We start from the raw sequence: 22,823 nt of genomic DNA on the forward strand, positions 1-22,823 counted from the left end.
GTGGGTGCTTTTGACTAGATGCATTGTTTTTTTAGAGAACTAATTAAACAGAAATATAAAATCATGAAAAATTGGAATGATAGAATAAAACACCTAGAGAAATGACAAAAAGTATGACTCTGAGGTCTGCGGGTAAGATTAAGGAAACATATATCCACACAGTCGTGGTTCCCCATGACGCACATTTTGGTAATCTTACAGTTTTAGACATTAAGTTTCATTTACGCTTCACTAATGCAGCTAAATATAGGCTATTTCTCCATTTTAAAAAAATATATCTTTGGCACAAGTGATTTCAGCTGCCATCTGAGGGGTTTCCCGTGTGCGTGTGCGCGTGTGTGCAGCAGGAGGAGCAGGGTGGAGCAGGAGGCGGGATGCACCAATGGAAAAGACGCACCGATCGTCGATTGGACCAGACACGCAGTGTGCGCACGCAAGACGCGTCTAGCGAAGCTTAAAGACTTGGCTTTTTTCCGGGATATGAGACAAGAGGGTCCGAGACACCTGTCAGTAGGACTATACATCCAACAGCTGTTTGTGAGCCAACTGGAGGCTGCGGTTTTCACCATGGACGCGCTGCTGTCGTTATCATAGCCTCTCGGAGACCAGGAGCGTAAAGTTATTCTTGTTTCTTTCCCCTTTTTTGTGTTATTTTGTTTCTTGTCAAACCGCATGAGTTCACCGCTGTTTTTGGGTCAGCTGGTCGGGGTTCCCTTAGAGATAATGCACCCCACCATGGAGAAAGATACAACTTACACCAAGATCTTTGTCGGCGGGTTGCCTTATCACACCAACGACGCTTCACTTCGGAAATATTTCGAGAGTTTCGGTGACATCGACGAGGCGGTGGTGATCACCGACAAACAGACGGGCAAGTCCAGAGGATACGGCTTTGTAAGTTCATTTCAGTTTGTCTGCCTTCCTGTGTCATAAATGACCACATGTGGAGTAAAATCGTGTTTTCATTTTCACGGTTTTATCAGCCACATGCAGTGACTTTAATTGGATAGTCAGGCCTGTAAAACACTAGTCTGTTGTCCACTGTAATAAGGGTTAAAGTTTATCTTTATGTTTAATTGTATATTTTATCTCCTGGTTATTACAACCTCCTGCAGGGTTTTTTTTCTGGGCCTTGGAGGCTACACACTGCCACTTTGTTCCAGCAGCAAGCAGCCATGTGCAGTGTGTCTGGTGGCGGCAGTCACATGCTTGAAGCATGAGTAGCAGGTTATTTCTTATAAGTGTGTCATCAATTATCTCTGCAGTCCCAAAGTACAAATGAGCAGGCAGGCATAGACCCAGCACAAGGACACACTGTGCAACAGCAAGCACACGCACACACATACTCATGAAGACAGGGATACACTTGAGTTGGTAATAAGCTGCAGCAGCTGTGGACAGTTGTCTTTTTTTCTGGTGTGTGTGTGTGTGTGTGTGTGTGTGTGTGTGTGTGTGTGTGTGTGTGTGTGTGTGTGTGTGTGTGTGTGTGTGTGTGTGTGTGTGTGTGTGTGTGTGTGTGTGTAAAAGAAAGACAGAGGGGAGGGGGGGTTAGTCCTTGGTCACAGAGGTGTGACATGTCAGTTGGCTTTGCAAGATAAGGCTGCAGTAGTTTCATTTTGACTTCCTCCCATACGGCCCTCCCCCCACTAGCAGGATGGTTTTGGGTGTGCTTTGTGTGTGAGTGTCTGTGAGTTTGTGTGTGTGTGCACGAGTGAAAGAGAAAGAGACATGAGATAAGAAGAGTCAAGTGTGTATTGGACTGAAGCAACTCAAATTATCTCCAAGCCAATGAGCCAATCAGCTGAGGCAACCAGTGTGTGTGTTGAGTTGTTTTCTGTGCTTTCGGGACGACATGCTCATTTCATCCCTGACTTCCCGCTTAGTGCTCGAATTCCCCCGCAGCAGCTTCTTGAGCCCCAGCGATCTCAAACCATCCACTGCCTCTGTTTGAATCCAGAGTCTGATGCTGCGAAATGAAAGCAAGCGTGGCTGTTTCATTTTCAGTGTCCTATTTATTGCTAGTGGAGCTGTATTTTTAGTGTAGCTGCACTGTGTGTGTGTGTGTGTGTGTGTGTGTGTGTGTGTGTGTGTGTGTGTGTGTGTGTGTGTGTGTGTGTGTGTGTGTGTGTGTGTGTGTGTGTGTGTGTGTGTGTGTGTGTGTGTGTGTGTGTGTTTTAACCTTCACCACCCCTTCTCCCTACTATCTGCCCACTCTTCAACTCAAGGTAGATTCCAGTAGCTCATCCTTAGCAGCTCAGTCTGGAAAAAAACACATTTTCCTCCCACTCACCCGCCTACACCAGACCTTAGACACAGGCAGAGCTCTGCTTGAACCATCTCAACACACTGATTGCTCATTTCATGTCGTCTCCTCATGCGTTTAGCTAAAAGATTGAATCATTCGAGGAGAGACAAGGACAGCAGCTCCCTCAGGGGCCGCCGAGCTCTGGGTCTGTCACTTCATTTGAGCGCTCATGTTAGAATCACCCCATGCACACAGGAGAGGGAAGCTTTCACATGATGCAGTTATGTGGCTTTTTTTCAGAGAGATACTGTCAGTAATGATGTGATGATGTGTCAACAGGTGACCATGGTGGACAGGGGGGCAGCAGAGCGGGCGTGCAAAGATGCAAACCCCATCATCGACGGCAGGAAGGCCAACGTGAACCTGGCGTATTTGGGAGCAAAGCCTCGCAGCTCGCAGACAAGTAAGTGTGTTAGATCCCTGCTGAACACACACACACACACACACACACACACACACACACACACACACACACACACACACACACACACACACACACACATACATACTATCTTTGTTCACATTTCTGTTACATACTGTACCGGATTAAATCAGTGGTTTCTTCCTAGTCTGGTTTTAGCCAAATACCTGTTCAATGAAAACACCAAAACCAACAATAGTGAAGATGTAAATCTTTAAAAACAGGTAATGAATATAGTTTCACTTTTTGAAAAGGTTGAATAATTCCCAGAAACAGCTGGGCACTGTAGGTTTTAGTGACCTTTACTGAATCAGGGGTGAATAGTGCATTTGTTGGGGACTATTTTCAGTCCATAAATTGGCGTGCTTGTCACTATTTACTGCAGAATAGTTGTGTCTTTGGGTCAACTCAAACTAAACTACAATCTTCTAGTGTGGCTAATTGATGTGTTTTTGGATAACTACTGTATAGAGAAATAAGCTACACAAATAATACTTGTTAATAGGCTGAGTTCATGGAGTCCATGGTATTTTCATGGGAATAACTGACAGTAAGGAAAATAAAGAATATCACCAGGCTTTGCCTTAAATTGGCTTGCAAAGACTTCAAACTGTAATCTAAGACAGTAAATATTTGTCTTCTGGAGTTACGCTACTGTCAGATGATTGAATTTGAGAGCAGAGACTGTTAATCAATACTCTTATACTGATCTGAACTGTGAGTTGCAGCTGCAGTACAACTTTGAATTCACATACTGCTGTTTATTCTGGGGAGATAAAACTTGGCAAACAACATAGCTATCATGAAAAGAAACATGTGAATTTGGTAGATTCTAGATGTTTTAAAAAAAGGTTGAGCCTCTAATGTTGCAGCATCCCAAAAGCACAGGAATCATATCAACAGGTAGGTCATCAAAATACCCCTTGCTTGCAAAGGAATGACTGTTGATTGATTATAAAGCAGTTAAATGGATAATATGCAGGGTCGTAAGCAAGTTACATCTGTCTGCCTGTTTGTTTTCATGCTATAGTGAATTGAAACCAACAGCTGCCAAGTCAATCTGCAAACCAGTTAATATGTGTACAGATTTGAAGTTGGTGGGATAAAACATTCAAAACCACTGGTATGCAAATCCAGCCGGCAAACCGTCTCTGCTCATTCTCACCATACATTAATTCTTTGATCACTGTATGTTATACACTTGAGTTCATGCACAGCTTTCATGCCTCTGGGCATTTTACAGCGTTAACCACCAGCGCACAAGCTTTGCGCTCTCCCTCCAATATCTCGCTGCACACTAGTCAGCAGCTTACCCCTCTCCCCCCTCAAATGTCGTCGTGTGGAGGTGTGATTGACAAACAGTGGCGCCAACAACAACTGACTGTGTGTCTTATTCCTGGGCCCAGTACTGCGACGCAACTCCCCAAGCATGCAGTCTGATGGGAGATGGCAGCGCTTGGTATTTTGTTATTGTGTGTGTGTGTGTGAGTGTGAGTGTGAGTGTGAGTGAGTGAGTGAGTGTGAGTGAGTGTGAGCGAGTGAGTGGAGAGAGAGAGAGGTGAGAGAGGAGAGAGAGAGAGAGAGATGAGAGAGAGAGAGAGAGAGAGAGAGAGATGAGAGAGAGAGAGAGAGAGAGAGGAGAGAGAGAGAGAGAGAGAAGAGAGAGAGAGAGAGAGAGAGAGGAGAGAGAGAGAGAGAGAGGAGAGAGAGAGAGAGAGAGAGAGAGAGAGAGAGAGAGAGAGAGAGAGAGAGAGAGAGAGAGAGAGAGAGAGAGAGAGACTGTTAAGAGCAAGAAATAACACAGCGTCTGTCTCCTCTTTGTCCTGGTGTCTCTGTTGTGTGCAAGAAAGAAAGAAACTGTGTATTTAGATATAGGTTTGAACAAAAGAGGAGGGTGATGAGGTCATGGCGAACAGTAAAAAAGGAGGAATAACAGAGTAATGAATACTATAGGAATGTAGAGATGAAGTCAAAGGAGGGGCAGAGAGGAGGAAGAAAAATTTCATCTTTTCTTACTCTGTCTCAGCTGATTCCTGTTGAACTCTGGAGGCAGCGAGGTCATAGATGTTTGTGCGCATCATTATTTGTGTGTGTGTGTGTGTGTGTGTGTGTGTGTGTGTGCAGCCTGTCTGTGATATCTGAAACAAACAAGCGGAGACAGTCAGTCCTTGCATGCTCGTCTCTTTGGTTGTCTGTGTTGCCCATAGCTGAAACATCTCTCCTCACTCACTCTCTCTCTCTTTTTTTTTTTGTCTGCAGGTCTCTCTGTTGGAGTTCAGCAAGTCCATCCTACATGGGCTCAGAGGCAATATGGGTAAGATGGAGAGGAATCAATACCTCTCTTTCCCTTTTCTCTCTGTCTCACCTGCCTCTTTCTCTACACAATACATTTCAGTGCATCCCTGGTAGCCTACTAGTAAAGATGCATGCCACATAACCTTAATTTCCTGCCATCTCTAAACTGTCACTGTTAAATAAAGGCATTAAAAACAAAAAGGGAAGGGAAAAAAAACACACAATACATTTCACTCCTCTGTCCTTGACATTTGCATGCACTCGCTCCCGCTCTCCACTTGGGCTGTCGTAGTTAGTGCCACTCTGCAATGTGAGAGAAAGGAAAAAGCCCCAGTGGCTGTCGCAGCAGCAGTCTGTATCTGTGTCTGTACATTGAATTTTAGATTTGCCTTTTGTTGTGTCTCTGTCCGCCTGCTCCATTATACATAAAAGAAACTCAGATCTCAATTTCACCCACAGTTAATTTGGGCTTTGCTGAGGTAGTGAGCCATTTTGGTCAAACTTCCTTCTATATCCTTTACTCCACACATATACACACACACACACACCCATATACATGCACCGCTGCCGTTATCCCTCTTCTCCTTTCTCCTCACATTCATGCACTCACATTCAGGGTTGGGTGATATAATGATACATACTGTGAGATGTTATAAATAATTCATCTGCTAGAAATTTTACCATTTATACTGTGTTATCCCATTATATCCCAGGGTGTATCAGGCCAGTGATTCACAACCTGGGGGTCAGTACACCTACAAGGTGTCATAGGATGATTATAGAGGAGAGAGAAAAAAAGAAAACAAGAATAATAGTCTTCAGCCATGCTAGCGGCTCTGTGAGGCTACACCAAGCAGCAGCTACCACGGCTTGAGGCCAATACAGCTTTAGCTTAAAGTGCAATGCCAGCGACAGCCGCTGGATGCTGGCTCCAAAACACCCATTCAAAAAGCGTAAAACTTCTCTCTAAATATACTAAGCCGTTTTTTTTCAGTGAGTCATTATGAGTCACTTTGAATCACTAAAGTTAATACAATTCATCCTGAGGGGAACCACTGTATTGAGCCAATGAGCAATAATCAAGACTACCTAATATTGTTAATATTGGATTTTTTAAAGATTTGCATTGATTTAAGATATTTAATCTACTGGACATGTCAGAAATAGACTTTCCTGTTGTATCTATAAACAGTTTCTTATTAAAATCTGACCCGATACCGCAGTATAGACTTACATATACCATAAAAGAGGGCTTTATATATTTATCATTATTCATGTTGAACTTAAGAACCGACCTGCCTGTAAAATCATTGTTATCCACATGAGACAACATCCTCTACATTCAGTCTTGCTGAGTTTAAATGTGAACTCAAGAAAATACAAATGACTCAGTTCCTAAGTGAAACATAGAGGATGATTAACTCCTGTGGCTGTTACAGAAAGTAGAGAGACACTGCAAGTCAAACCCAGAAGCTTCTCATTGTATAAGTTGTGTGTGGCTGACCGTTGTGGTATAAACCTCTCAGATTTCCAGTGTACGACTGAGTCACGGCTGTGTCGCGAGCCACAACAATAGAAGGAGATGCACAACGTCAAACTTAGTGGTAACAAAGTGACATTTATTTAAGTAGATAATCATAATAACTGTAACGGTGCTTGAATGACGGTGCATGAATGCAGTGGCTGGTTTAAAGTGCATGTTGTCAGTGTTCAAACACAAAGAAACATCCCGAGCTTGGTGAAGTGTGAAGGGATCGACACACTGCCATCCGGGCAGGCAGGCTTAAGTAACTTGGAAACACTGGCCAGGTACTCTCAGTTAGCTCAATGGCACCTCAGCTGCACCCAGCCAAGGACCTGCAAGACACACAAAGCACTCACAGTACCTACAATACACAGGACCAAGGTAACAGGCTTTGGGGCCGGCACAGACTGTTGCTAAGGTGATCTTAGGCGAGGATATTGTCAGCCAGTACCACAGCTGTCTGTCATGAGATTTTCTGTGTATGTGGGTGAGCTGTTGATTTCAAAGTTAAATAGCTGTAGCTTGAGGAAAAGAGCGTTCTGTCTCTTTGATGGAAGCATGTTGTTATACCGACTGGATCTTCTATATTTTAAAGGTGTTTTTAAAGGAATTAACAGGATTTAGCGTTTTGGAAAAGAAGACTTTCTGCTGGCTGACAGTGAAGTCCATTAAAAACCTCAACTGTTCTGAGTGCTATTAATATTGTAGTCCTCAATTTCTGAATGAGTGATGAGGGAATTGAGGCTGACCCAGATGAGTCTATGAATGAGTGATGATGGGTTGATTGAATGCCTCCCGTAGTGAGGGAGGACATTCAGAGCAAAGGGAGTTACTCTTTTTAATCTCTGCTCCCAGAAAGAGTCACAGTTTTGACACCTCACAGACTGAAACAAAGAATCACCGGACACACTAAACGCACCCGAAGGCAAACACACACACAGAAGGTGGTTCTTTGTCAGCGTGGAAACACTTTGTAAACGATTTATTTTAAAGCTGTCAATCCAATTATCTGCTGAATATAATGCTGTCTTAACTAGAACTGAAACCATCAGTCATTTAATTGATTAGGCAATTCAAAAAAGTTAACTCTTTTTTTGATAATCTATTAATCATTGTCCAAGCAAAACTGTAAAATATTTGCTGAATCCAGCTGCTCAAATAGGAGCATTTTCTTTTTAAAAAACACTGTATTTGTGATTTTTCCGCATTTTAGTCCCTCCCCTATCATCCTGATTCCCTTCCTACACAACCCTCCAGGGCTCAATAGTAATAGGCGTAGGATACACTGCCTTGACACAAGAGTCAAAAGGGGACATATTATGCAGATTTTCAGGTCTATATTTTTATTTTGGGGCTGTAATGGATTATCTTTGCATGACCTACAGTTCAAAAACTCCTTATTTTTCTTATACTGGCTCTTTGTGAAGCTCCTCAGTTCTCTCGGAGGAGTTTCAGTGACTCCAGAGGTTACATAAACGAAACAACTGAAGTCAGATTTCCCTAATTTCCCTTGAGATATAAAAACTTTGAATCAGATCTGAAATATGCGAATGGACAACATGAAAAGCAGGTGGAACAGTCTTAGCAAAAAAGGCAAAAAAATGACATGTCATTAAGAGAATCAGGTTGAGGTAACAATGTAATCAGGGCATTCAGAGCAGGTTGAAAGCCTGGATTTTGACTTGCAGGAAGCATTTTTACATACGTTCACCTTAAATTTTGAAAGTCTGACCATCTTTAACACATCTGATATTATAAGACTGAATAAATTACAAAAAATAACCTGACAAGTATGTTATATCCCCTTAAAGGACCAATACATAAGATTTAGTGGCATCTTTTGGTAAGGTTGCAGATTACAACCAAATAAATACACCTTTCCTCACCCTCCCCTTCCAAGCTTGTAGGAGAGACTACAGAAACTTGAAAGGCCCTCTATAGAGCCAGTGTTGGTTTGTCCATTGTGGGCTACTGTAGAAACATGGAGGTGCAACATGGTGGGCTCCATGGAAGAGGTTCCGCTCCCTATGTAGATATAAAGGACACAACTATTTTTATTTTCAGGTGATTATACACTAATTAAAACCTGCTTATGAATATTTTATTCCGTTTCTTTGAAGTTAAGATTGACAGAAAGAGGATAAAAAACACAAATCCTGGACGGTGTAGACACATAGGAAGATTTAATATCATTATAAACTGAATATTTTGGGGTTTGAACTTAGCATTTCTTACCAATTCTCCACAGGCTGTTTACAGTGTCTTTTTACAACAAGGATCACCATAGGTCATTTAATTAGTGGTTAAAAAGGATTTCATGAATACTTTACAGACCAGCGGCAGGTTTGAAATATGAATAAGATAAACATCTGGACTGACAGATTGTGAGCTGACTGCAGGCTAAATGGCTTAATGTGTAAACGCCTCTTTGACAAATTGTTGTAGGTTTTTCACTTAACAACAAACCATCAAGCCTGCAGTTAAAATGTTAGAACATCATTAATTTCCTTTAGCTATTAATGAAGTCTTTAGTGACAGCTCATAAACCTTTTATTTTCAAGTTGCACCATTAGTCATTTTAAATGTATCTCTGTGTTTAGTTTGAACACATCCAGGGCTTCTGGACTAATTTGTAAGATTTTTTTGTTTTCATTGTCTTTATTTTATAGCTAAAAGTGTAGTGTGCATCTTTTTTTAATCACTGACAACTTATTTAGTCTATTAAATATCATTAACACACCTGTCATGTGGTGCATTGGTGGCCTGAGGGTTTGCGTGTTGTTCCCCATCTCTCCTCACATTTCCTATTATCTACTGCTGACTCTCTAATCAAAGCATAAAATGCCCCCAAAAAATACCCATGATGTGTTGATTAGGGGCTTATGTTGTCTGACTAACAGTCCAAAACAGAAAGATACTGAATTTACAACAACATTAAACAGAGAAAACCTGTTGTTAGATTAGATTTGAGAATCTGAAATCAATTCATCCTTGGTGTTTCCGTTTGATAAATGACTTCAACTATTAGGTGATTTTCATCCAAATTGACGTCCACTACACTAGGGCTTTTTTGCAATTAAATTATTAATTGTTTGGTCTTTAAAATGTCATTACAAAATCACAATGTGTCAATGTTATTGTGTTAAGTTTATTTAGAGAATAAACCTGTTGAAGAAGAAGAAGCGATACCAAGATCTGCAACAAAATTAACCTCAGGAGATCTGATCACAGCACAGCTGCAGGACATGTTATGTTCTGAATGAATGGAGGCTTCAAGTTTCCTCAATAGGAAACTTTACCATCGCTGTTATTTCTCCCTTCATTACACGTACATGAACAGTTAGAGTCAGACTCTCTGTAGTTTTTCTAAAGTCAATCGGATTAATGGAGGAAATGACTGCTACCATTCAACACACCAAAACAAACAGACCTGAAAATATTGACTCTTTAAAAGAACTTCCGCTAACCCTTTACTGTAAGTCTCCCTATTTAGCATTTATAAATGGTTTATAATGCACTATAATGTAGTTGTTTGCAGCTAGTATTTATTAATTTGTATTTATCACATATTTAATGTTACTACAACTGTGTTATACCATATTGTCATTTATTATCTGTTTTATAAACCAGCATCCACTAACAGTATGGATGCCAACAGATGAGTTACAGTTGATGATAAAAAAGTACTTATATCTGTGAGGAAGTGAGTGTTAAGGAAGGTGAAAGAACGCAGAGACTCGTTTAGACTTATTTTCACCTCACAACCAAAGACAAATCTGAGGGGAAAAAACCCCACAACCAACAAATCAGCCCTGGCTCAACTTGATAATCAATTAGAACTTAATGTGATGTGGCTGATAATGTTGCACGCAGCTACACCGTCATCCTCTCCTGCTTTATTTTTTACTCCCCACAACATTTAACTCAATAACTTATCTGTCAGCAACAAAACATAAAGTGTGCAAAAGCAAATATATCAATGTGCATATGGGACAAATGGTGCGTATTCACTGTGTCACACTGCTTATAACTATAATAACGTGTTATAAATCATTTATTAACTGCAACATACTGCTCATGAATGCTAAATATTTCACTCTACAGTATACTACTACTGTATATATAAATAGGACTCTCTTTGGTTTAATTCCTGATGATTTGGACATAAATGTGTAAATAAGGGATAAATCATCCATATAGCCTGTCAAGTCTTTTTATTTTTCATTTTTAGGACGTAGAAAGGGTGCATCTGTCCAGCTCAGATCTCTCTGCTCCAAGGCGACATGTGTCTTTGACATTATCAGTATGACTGCAGTCAGCTTCAAACATTTCATGTCACTTTCTTTATATTTTTCTCCCAATTTCCTGACACTTATAGCACTGAGACAAGCCTGTTTTGTTTTTATGGGCTGACAAAATAGTTCTATTTACGAAGAAAAGGAAGCAGCTGAACCTCAAATCAGTGTCGATGTGCAATCTCTGGTTAGATCTTACTGGTATGAAAACCTCATATTACCTATCTAAAGATGTTTTGTCGCTCTGGTTTCTTTGGGGCTTTTGGTGGGGGAGTTGGGGGGTCTTCAGGGTCTGGCACTCACACATGGCGCTGCCCCTGTTAGAAGCACTCCCACAGTAAACAGTAAATAACGAAGATAAACTCAAACAAAGGAGTGTTCTGCCTGCTCCTTTGGCGTATTTGCTTTAAGTTTTAAAGAGGACAGAGGACGGGCTGATGCCAAATGTGGCTTTGAGGTACAGCTGAGTTTCGGGGGGAGGAGGAGGAGGAGGAGGATGTTCTCATTCGAGGGAGGCGTCTGTCGCCCATAGCTGCCTGCTGCCTGCCTTTAGCACCCAGCGTCGGCATGGTTGCTTGGCAGAAGTGAATTCTTTTTCCTTTTTTTTTTAAATATATATAAAAATTGTTCTGGTCTTTATTTTTTGAGAGAAAGAAAGAAAGGAGAGGAAGGGGATGGATGTGCGGTGAAGCTGTGGCGGGTGGGGGGAGGGCAACACTTCCTGTTGAAGCAGAGGAGCAGTGAGGGGGTGGTAATAGTGGCAATGGAGGACTAACACTTACTTACAGCACACCTGTGGCTGCGTTGAGTGAAGCTTTAGGGCCACTGGTAGATGTGACAACGGAGCTCCTTTTTTATGTGTGAAACGCCTTTATGGTGGGATGAAAAATAGAAAAATGTCCTCAATGAAACATCAGTGAATCATAAAACAGCCTCTGTGGGCGACGACGTGTCGTCTCTTTTAATACGTTCAACAACTGATTTTTTCCATTCTTTATCTGTTTCCTCTGTGGTTGACTCTCTAAATTATCTTGCTCTTTCCTCCTCGCGTTCAGCGTGTCGTTATCACTCTCTGTCTGTCAAGGGGTTTCGGTAGACGGCGAACCCTCAGGTGTATATTCTCTTTACCCAGGGACCCAATTAGTAGAAACACTTCTGTTGGATGAAAAGCCATATTTGAAAGAGAAAATCATGTCGGAAGCTTTTCATAGTGTAGAAAGCTCCCATTTTGCTCAGTTGTCTGTTAAAAGATGACACACATTCTGAACTGCATTTGCATTTTTTTTTTCCAGTTTATTGTTTTTTGATGTTCATTTCAACACTAAACTCACTAAACTCTACTCCCTTTTTTGGTTGCTTTGTTGGAGCTATATACAGATGTCAACCCCCCGCCAAAAAAGTGCATAAAATATACAAATCCAGATTGATGATGATTTTTAATGAGTAGTGACTCTTCTGTATATATCATGTGCCTGCAGGAGCCTCACAGCAAAAACCAAAAGTATTTATAAATGAATAAATACCAAATTGTATTTATGTATTATATAAATGAATATACTAAATATATGCAATAATTAGTTTATGTTTCCTACGGGACAACTGAATTATATTGTTACGAATGCTTCACAGGAGGAGTTGACAAGAACACTCTAAAACATCCAAAAATATCCTTATAACTGCTTATAACTACATTCTGGTATGTTGAAAACCACTTATTTAGTGCTAAATGTAGTTTTTTGAAGTTTTTTATCAATTTTTACCACAAAGCTGCTGCAGATATAATGTTGAACAAACAGCCATTTATCCGTTACTTGATAAAAATTGGTTTGAATCCAAGATTTTTTTGTTCAGAGCAGGATGTTTTAGATGCTTTTCGGATGTGTAACAAGCCCGCAACAAGTGAAAATGAGATGAAAATCATCTTTATTACATTACACTGACAACACAATCTGTTTCTCTGCAGGGTTTGTAGCACTTGCAATCTGAGACTCATTGAAATGTTCATGATTTATGTAATAATATGCAACAAATATCACTTAGTGTACATTTTCAAATATAATCCTCTCCATATCATGCAGCCTCTTTCAATCTATAATCAAACTGAAATGCATTTATTGCTTGCTGATTGGAAAGCTGAGTGTACAGCGCTGATGTTGGGCTTTCTGTCTCTGACCCTCCCTTAAGCCGTGTGTGTGTGTGTGTGTGTGTGTGTGTGTGTGTGTGTGTGTGTGTGTGTGTGTGTGTGTGTGTGTGTGTGTGTGTGTGTGTGTGTGTGTGTGTGTGTGTGTGTGTGTGTGTGTGTGTGTGTGTGTGTGTGTGTGTGTGTGTGTGTGTGTGTGTGTGTGTGTGTGTGTGTGTGTGTGTGTGTGTGTGTGTGTGTGTGTGTGTGTGTGTGTGTGTGTGTGTGTCTCTTTGACTGACTCACCCTCCTCACATCATCTGAACTATTAAAAGCGTGGCTGTCCTAAGGCATGAAGGATATGATGGCTGATCCTTCACCTCTCAGCGTCCCCCTGCTTACCCACCCACCCCTCTCTTTCTCTTCTCGTCTCCCGTTCATTCCTCGCCCACAGATTCCCGACCTCGACCTCGACCCTTGAAAAAAAAAAACTGCAGATGTTTTTTTAAATTCAGTACATCCTATCTCTTTTATCCCGCTGCCTGGTTTTGAAAAAGGACAGTGAGTGGGAGTGCAGAGGAAGCTGGCTGTGAGGGAGTGAACCCACACAGAGTGATAGAGGGGATGGATAGCGGACTCTGTGGAGGTTATTCTGCTCTCTTGGGTCTGTTAGTGAGCGTACACCCATGCAGCTGCGCCAATTATCCCTGCCATGGCTTAACCCCCCACTCACTACACACACACACATTTATCCTCATCCTCTTCTAAGCTGCTGAACTGACAGCACAAAACCTGTTAACTGGGTTTTATTTTGGGTTCTTTCAGACTTGCACATTCACTTTTTCTGCATGTGATTTGTTCGAGTGAATGTGTGCTTTTTAAATATGTGTGTTTAAAGTGTTTGCGTGCATATCGCCCCCCCCCCCCCCCCCCCCCCCCCCCCTCCCCCCCCGTTGAGTACGTATACATATATATATATAAATGTGTGTTTGACAGCCAGAGATGATGCCAGGCACGTGGGGGAGAGAGGCGAGGCGCAGCTAGCTCTCGTACGATGCCGCTGTCACATTGGATCAGTCAGGCCGGTGCACAGGCAGGCAGCGGCACACAGCCGTGGGAATGACACTGCACTCCTGCTCTGGGAGAGACTGACAGAGTTGAACGAGGAGAGATGGGATACAGAGGGGTGGGTGGGTGGTGAATTAGCTACAGCTGTCTTTTGAATTCATGTTTGTTGTATGTCATTAATCTGCAGATATGATGTTTTGGATGGTGCTGCTCTTTGCCCAAGACTCGTCTAACGAGACTCCACAGATATAACATTGCACTCATATAGGGCTGAAAATTATTTTCTATATATTATATTATTATATATTATTTTCTTGATTAATTTTCTTGATTGATTTTTTCTATAAGACTACTAAATAAAAAATAATGAAAAAGTGGCATTCTCAACTTCTCAGAGCCAACAGTGATATCTTCAATTTGGTCGATTTACTTTAAACTGAGATTTCAAGACCTATAGATTTTTGATTTACTGTCAGATTTGACAAAGAAAAAAAGTAAATCTTCACATCTGAGAAAGATTTAAGCTGAGAACTCCAGAAAGAGACATTTTGCTTTCTCATTGTGAAGTGTGATTCACAGTGTCATTCTAAAGTCACAGTTTGGTTGATTCCTGTCAGCACTTGTGGCATCATATCCTGTTAGTTTGTTGATTTAAAGTATTCTGTGAATATTAGTACGTACAGCGTATAGTAAGTATGTAACTGGGGCACAGCTAGTGTTTGTAACCTCAGACCTTATTAAAATGTTGTTTGGCATCATTTCACGTCTCACTTGGTTTAAGCACAGATCAGTGAGTCAGTCAATCCTCACAACTTCTTCAAAAACAGGAAGCTCATAGTCTGGTCAAACTGACATATCCATGGAAAAAGTCACAAACCTTGCTCCTAATTGACTTCACGTTGCACAACTTCTGTTTTTGTAGCTTAAAGAAATAAAGAATAAAAAAAAATTGACATTTCCAACTTTGCTGAGAGCTTCCTGTGTTTTAACAATGACACCATTTTACTGTGTTGAAGCTCATTGAAAAGCTGCAGCAGAGTGGTTATTTTCAAACGACTAAGCAACAGATGTGGCATACAAGATCAAGACGTGAAACATTTTAATAAGGTCTGAACTGAAAACAGCAAACATATTCTTTCAACATTCTGGGGAGTGCATTTATTTGCTTTCTTGCAGAGCGTTTTATGAGAAGATGACCATTTTGTGTAGTTTCATACTCACACATATCTCATTTGCTTAATGCATAGAGAAACTTAAACCACAAATTGTTGCTGGATTAAGCAAACTGAATACAGCATGTTGATTAATGATCTTTACAGGTGGTCTGGAAAATTGTTCTTTCAAGTGGTAGTTGAAGAGGTATAGGAAATCTTCATAGACTTGTTTGTATTGTATAAATGCAGACAATTTTATTTTGAATTCTGGTCCAGACTTTGTGGTTTCCAAAAAAAAACAAAAACTCTGACCGGCAGAATTGGTTAAAAAAAAGAAAGAAAGAAAGAAAAAAAGTTGAATACCTAGAAAAATCTTCATTTCAACAGCATATTTTAATAAAAGATCCAGCCTATATAAAGTACAGTAAATGATGAAGGTTGAAGGCTGAATCCTCATCAGTTGTCCAATGAGAGCTGGACACTTTGATTGCCAGCCTTCAGCACAGTAATTTAAAAAAAAAAAAAAAAAAGTACACAACAAAGTAAATTATAAACACTAGAAAACATCTAAAAAGAAAAACAACAAGGATACAATTTCTAAAAATCCTTTTAGACATGTTTAAAAATAATAATTAATTCATTAAGAACAGCAAAACCTTTATTAAATTATTTTAAAGAATTGCCAAAAAATATATATATATTATACTAAAATCTTCATTATTTTTTCTTTCAAGACAGCTGGAAATGTTTCAGATGTTAAACATTCATTGATGGACTTTTCTTTTATCAGTGTTGATAAGATAAATTACTAAATTACTTAAATTAACTGTCTTGGGAAATGAAAAAAGGCTTTCTAGATCAATAAAAAATTCCAAGCTAAAAAGCATTGAAAGGTGAAATACAAAAAAAATCTTTATGTTTGTAATGTCACAAGTTGTTTTTTCACACGTGGTCCTTTTTTTACTTCAGTATCTAGTTGGCTGGTGAAGTGGTGATTTTTCACTTCTCCTAAAGGGTAGCTTCAAAAACATGGTGTTTAATATAACATACAATACTTCACGATTCGGTTTCACTCAATTTAAGTATTTTATTTTGGCTTTAATGAAAACAATCCGATACAGAAACCTTTCAGGCAAAATGTTTAATATGTTTAATATGTGTATAAGTGAAGGAGAAATTTAACAGGAATATTTGGGACTTTTGGATTCTTCAGAAGGACAGAGTTAGGTTAAATAAGGTCAACTAAAAGTTAAGTAAGGTTAAATATGTAGTCTAACTTGCAGTACATATGGGCGTTAGAATATATCGGCAGGTATACGTACTGGTTTGTGTCTGTGTGTGTTTTGTATACAGTAGTGTAGGTATTTGTTGTGTAAGCACACCTCATCCCTGCTCCTGCTCTGTTTAGGGGTAAGCAGCAGCAGCAGTAGAAGAAGCAGCAGGCTGCTTCTTGCTGCACTGATCATCCGCTCAGACTCAGTGACAAGGTTACTGTCAGGTTAATGGGTTTGACTGTAGGCACTGATCACAGTAGTGTAAGCGTTAAGTACTGTCATGTTCTGTTGTTTTTACTTAAGCACAGCAGCGTAACCTAGTTCCTCTGATATGATTGCTTTTGCTGTTGCCAGATGTAACTGAAGCAGTTCAGGTTAAGTGGGCAGCCTCAAGCAAGGGCATGACTGAATACAAAAGGACAGGAGAGCACTTTTTTCTCTCATTATTGCTGCGGCTGCGGAGTACCAACAATGTGATGTACTGCATCTATTGTGGCAGGTTGTGTGTGTCTGTGTGTGTGTGCATTCAGGCTTTCGATACAGAGACCAAATTTTAGAACCAAAAGTTCTCGATTAATAATCTCAGAAATACAATAGTTTATGATTAAAAATATTTTCTTGTTGTTAATTGCTTCATTTTGAAATGTGCAATATTTCATTTTGGAGCAAAGCGTTTCTCAGGCAACGTGCTAATTAATCCTAAACACAAGGGAGATGGTCCATTTATAAAGTGACAGCAACAGGGCTGATAATTGCTATTAAATGAGGAGGAGGAGGATGCCTATATAGGACTCTAAAGATAGGAAGCAGCTCCGAAAGAAACCGTGGGCCATTTGTTTGTGTTAAACATTCAACTGTAAATGTGTGTGTCTGTATCTGCTTACTGTTGCCATTTCATTGACTCTCAGTAATTACGTCAGATCTCACCAAGATAAACTGAGCAACAACTCAGTCTGAGAACACATAACTACAGAACATTGTCATCAGATATTCAGACACAGATATGAATGCTGTCAGGACTGTGTGTGTATTTTTTTTTCTATTTTCATTAAACACACTTCTGTATCACATGTCTTTTACTGTGGGGGCTCGAGAAGAATATCAGCTACATCTATTATCTTCCCTTCCCAACCATTGGTGTTATATTCTGCGTATAAATTGCACTTACATGCTTTTTCTGTTTGCTTTCTGCACGTAAAACTGATTAAAAACAGATGAAGGAAAAATATTAAAGCAGAGGTCAAGAACTTGTAGGCTATGGATATAACAGCTAAAAATGCAATAAAAGAACATAAGGGGGAAAAAGTCATAAATACAAGCAATAAAAAAAAGAAGAGGCGCACAAAATGTAATTGCGATACGAATTGGCTGGCAATGTTCAACAACGAATTTAGTTGCGTCTCCAGTCAGGTGTCAAGCCACGCAAAGATATAGTGCCAAAATACTCATAAAATATGGAGACTTATAGAACAAGATAAAAGTACTAAATGTACATTTCTGTAACTGTTATGACAATTTATTGTCAAAGTTTTGTAATCACATGTTGTTTATTTTTGTGTATATGTGCAACGCAGTATCTCAGGAAACACTGGTTGTGTCTGATTTTATACAGAGGAAGATGAGGGGTTTTTTCCCTGAATTTAAGAATGAAGTTACTGAAAGCTGAAAAGAGCGTTGAGTATTGAGAACATATATTTATACATAAACACACAAAGAATGCTGCCTTCATGTTTATCCTGTGAGGTTACAGAACAGTCACAATTAGAGCTATGATGATTCCTTTCGCTATCAATTTAGCTGCTGATTATATTTCTTGACACATTTTTGTCGTCTATACATGTCAGAAAATAATAATACTCAGTTTGCTGACATATAAAGCAAAGAAAACCAGCAAATATTAAAATTTGTGAATCTTGAACAGCATAATTTTTGGTATTTTTGCTTAAAAAATGACTACATTTTTCTTTTCGATCAACAAATTGGGTACTTAATTAATTATGTTATCGCTAGTTCTAACCCTCGTTCCTCTGTCCGTCCAGGCTCACCCAGCAGTACGTCTACCCTCAAGCGTTCCTCCAGCCCAGCCTGGTGCTGCAGTCTCAACTCAGTCCCACAGCGGCTGCCCTCGCCTCACCTTACCTGGACTACAGCTCCGCCTACAGCCACTACGCCCCCACAGGACTGGAGCAGTACCCCTACACCCCTTCACCGTCGCCCTCTGCTGGATACCTCAGCTATAGCTTCTCCCCTGGCACGCCGGCACCCGCTCTCACCGCCTCTCCGACCCCTCCGGCTGCCCTCCATCCCCCTCCTCCTCTGGCTGCACTCACCACAGTGTCTGCCACCCCTCAGGCCTTCCTCCACTACCCGCTGCACCAGCCCGACCGCATGCAGTGAGCAGCTCTGAGCAGAGCTGGAGCTGCTTGACTGATGAGTCGAAACTGTTGGGCTACGACCTGTGCCATCATCAGGATGAGACTGGACAAGCAGGAGGAGAGTGTGATGTAATCAAAAGGGCTTTCAGAAAGCACTCTCACTCCTGTCTTTTTTATATTATTGTTGTAATAGTTAATAAAAATGTTCTCTTGCTATTGTCATCAGCCTACGATCTGAATGTTTTTCATAAGTGGCAAACGTCAGGAACTGGAACGAGACAACACGGTAATCTTCTGGACGTTTCTCTCTTACCCCTGACCCTCAGCGTTGGCTGCTGGAGAGTGAACGGGTAAAGACAATGAGAAATATGTCTGTTTGACACGATGCTGCGGCTGCAGTTTCTCCGAAGGTACTGGGCTGAACGCTGGATATTGGCCAAGCTGAGAGCCAGTTCCTCTTTCAGAAATGCAGGTCCAATTACCTCCTCTTCAAGGTTACCTTTCTGTCTATGGCCTTAGAGATCTCTCTCTCTCTCTCTCTCTCTGTACCTGGTTCAGTTAGTGTTTGTCATTTTTATTAGTGTCTCATCTCAAACGAACAAAATGTTTATTTTACTGCCTTTCGTTCCTTTTTGTCCACCGCTGGCAGGTTATTACACCGTGATAATCACAGTTTAACAGAATATGCAATTACGAGGATGAGCATGAATAAGGTAAACAACACTGGTATATTGTTTTTTATATTGCTACTGCTACGTCATTACTCAGAGAAGGACCTTGTTAACACTTAAAACAAAAAATTTGTCATGAGATTCCTGCAGTAGCTTTCAGGCTATTTCTGACCCACAACTTTTGGAGCAACAGAGTCTAGATTTGGTGTTTGTAATAAATTACATTGTTGTCAATACATATCAAGTAAATGTCAAGAAGTATGTTGTTGCTGAATGTGTTTTGTGTGTTTTTTCTGTCCTTTTTGTGTGTGTATGTGAGTGAGAGAGAAATAGAGCGATGCAGTGTACGCCAGTGTCAGGATCGAGCTCCTTTTCCAGCCCATTGTACTGGTCAGAGTTGTTTCTTTGTTTTTTTTTGTTTCCAGCTACAGAATACAGACAGATGCTTTAGCAAAGATATTGGAGTCCCTCTGTGCTGTGGCACCACCTTAGTAGTCTTAAACCAAGCCATACATCACATTTAAAACAAATATGCAAAATAAAATGAACATTTCTAAATAAAATATGCTATCAAGTGTGGTTAATATCTGGGAAATATCTGCCGCTGTATGACACAGTTGTTGCCATTAAGTCTTGAGTCTGAGTCGCATATGAGTCATTTCTCTATAGAAGAGAAATACTTTACACTGATGGACCAGTATAAGGGTTTAGGTGAAGGCTACACTGATGCTGATGGGATTTTTTAAAAAGATGATTTTAGCCTCGTAGATGCTGATGTAACTGCACTGTAGGCAACATTATTTTCTAATTTCTCAAGAAATGTTTTATGTTTCTTTATTTCCAACAAATACCATGACAAGACCAAAATGAGCAAAATGTCTGTCTCACCATTTTCTTGTCAGCCCCGAGCCCACTTAAGAATAAAATCTAAAGAACAAACAAACATGTAGTTTCTTCTTTTTGTAAAGGCTAAATTATTTCCTAAAACAGCAGGGCACAGTAGTTTTTAATAGTGCAACTAACAATTATTTTCATGGTCTATTTATTGTTTTTTTGTGTGGTCCATAAAATTGTGAAGAATGTCTATCCAAGTTCCCTGAGTCCTTCAAAATGTCTTTTGACCATAGACAGAAATTTCTTAAATGATTTCTCATTTAACAAAATTGTTGCAGATTAATTTTCTGTTGATTGATTGATTGTTGTAGCTCTAGTTTTTTTTTTTTTTTACAAACAGGAGTAGACAGTGTATTACTTGGGGAATATTTTTGGCTGCAAATTGATACACATTTGTAGCTTGAGTAAGTATTTCCATTAAACTGCTGTGGTCGTGTTCACCATAATGAAAGAACATGTATATTACTGATGTGTTTTTAATAGTTTCTGGACAACAATGGAGGTCTATGGCACGGAAGATTAGCCTATATTATATCAGGCTTTGGACAGACTGGTTAGTAGTCTTTATTATAAGGAAAATATAAAATACCACCAGTTGTCCTTTAACTGTCATTGTTTTGTGAGGTTTCTGGAGGTGGTGTCACACTTCAGTTTATCAGCTGAGATGCACAAGAACAGAAGACAGTGGAAGATAAATGAATGTGTCAGTTTTCTTATCAAACACAAGCAATACTCAGCCTGTGGGGTGGGCCCAGTCTTACCAAAATAACCTCTCCCTTTACTACATCTCCCTACATACCTCCAACAAATGTTGAGAAATTATGAGAGTTCCCGCTTACAATGATTAAGTCCAAAAGCTTTTTAGGTTCCTGCAACTATTTCCAATTTTAAATTTTAGACATGTGCTCTTTTCGCCACCTTCTGGCCACAATTATTTATTGCAGCTCACACTTTCCTCAAAACCCACCAAGCAAATACCAACATTTAGAGCAACAAAAATAAGCCAAACCTTGTATCAAGTTTTTATGTTTATTATCATTGAAATTTTATTGAAACGCCTTGTGCTCCCAGTAAGGATTAAATAATAAAAGGAGACTCAATGTAAAGCTCGCACAGCCGATCTGCAGTGAACAGACCTACTATTAAGTAAGTCTGGGATACAACATTTCCTTTGGATTGCGCTGGTTCAGAACAAAAAAGCAGATGATTTATGTAAAAATGAATATCATAGCAAATACCACAGTGAGGGGAGGAGAAATGATCATGTCTTAAAAATTGATGACAAAATGAGCACAGTTAATGGTACGAAACAGGAGAGCGGTAATGGAAATAAAACGAAATAAAAAGTACTGTATCTGCAATCTTTATCTCACGCACACACATACACACATATACGCACTCACTTGCAAACACACTCATACGTACGGGCAGGCACACACATGCGCACGCTCACTCTCACGCACACACTTGTATCCACACACAAACACAAACCCACAGATAAAATGTAGTGATTTGAAAATAGTGAAACCCTGGTAAAATCTAATGGTATCATACATCCACGTCTTGTGTCTGAAGTGCAGAAAACAAAATGAACCTAAAAAAAAACTAAAATGGAGATAAATTCAGATGAATAATGAAAAGCATGCCCATCTTCACTGGTCTAACCCAACTTGAAACGACCACAAACCCAGAGTATTGCCCTCTCTGCCCTACCCAAACCCCAACCCCCACCCCTCTACTCCACCCTCACCTGCCCCATGCCCTCTTACCCTTCTCATATCATACCCACATCCCCGCCTCACCCTCATCCTGCCATTTTGTTTCCCCCTCTTCCAACATCCGCCTCCCCGAACCTCTCTGCTGGATGTCAGGGTTTTGTACGCTCCTCTGCATTGCAGAAGAAGGCCAGGCAGCTGGGAGGAGGAAGGAGACAGGCAGGCAGGAAGTCAGGCAGGTGGAAAAGAGAGACGACAAGGCAGCTGCTGGCTCAGGCACTGGTCACCATTTATCAAAAACACAATGTCCAGTTCTGAATACAGAGTGAGGACCGGGGGGTAGAGGAGTCTTGTTGTGTGTTGAGGTTGAAGGTTGTGAACCTGTGTGTGTGTGTGTGTGTGTGTGTGTGTGTGTGTGTGTGTGTGTGTGTGTGTGTGTGTGTGTGTGTGTGTGTGTGTGTGTGTGTGTGTGTGTGTGTGTGTGTGTGTGTGCGTGTGTGTGTATGTGTGTGTATGTGTATGTGTATGTGTGTTGGTTTTTACAGTGGTATTGGAAAATCTTGCGTGGTGTTAGTCTAGATGTGAGTATTTGGGTTAGTCTTGTGCGATGGTGTGTGAAGGCATGGGGGGGTGAGTGGAGGTGGGGTTGGCGTAGCTCAGGGCCTTGTCCCTCATCCCTCGGCCCCAGTCAGAGAAAGGGGTTGAGGCAGGT

General features: G+C 40.5%; 1 protein-coding gene across 1 annotated transcript; it reads left to right on the top strand.

Annotated features, from left to right (window-relative positions):
- Positions 1–566: 566 nt before the first annotated feature.
- rbm38 (RNA binding motif protein 38) lies at positions 567–19,696 on the top strand. Its single transcript, XM_062427962.1, has 4 exons — positions 567–894; positions 2,585–2,708; positions 4,986–5,040; positions 18,496–19,696. The coding sequence occupies exons 1-4, from the start codon at positions 673–675 to the stop codon at positions 18,851–18,853; spliced, it is 759 nt and encodes a 252-aa protein (XP_062283946.1). The 5' UTR covers positions 567–672; the 3' UTR covers positions 18,854–19,696.
- The last annotated feature ends 3,127 nt before the right edge of the window (positions 19,697–22,823 follow it).

Source organism: Scomber scombrus, chromosome 10 (assembly GCF_963691925.1).
Source record: "Scomber scombrus chromosome 10, fScoSco1.1, whole genome shotgun sequence".
In the NCBI taxonomy this organism is placed as follows: Eukaryota; Metazoa; Chordata; class Actinopteri; order Scombriformes; family Scombridae; genus Scomber; species Scomber scombrus.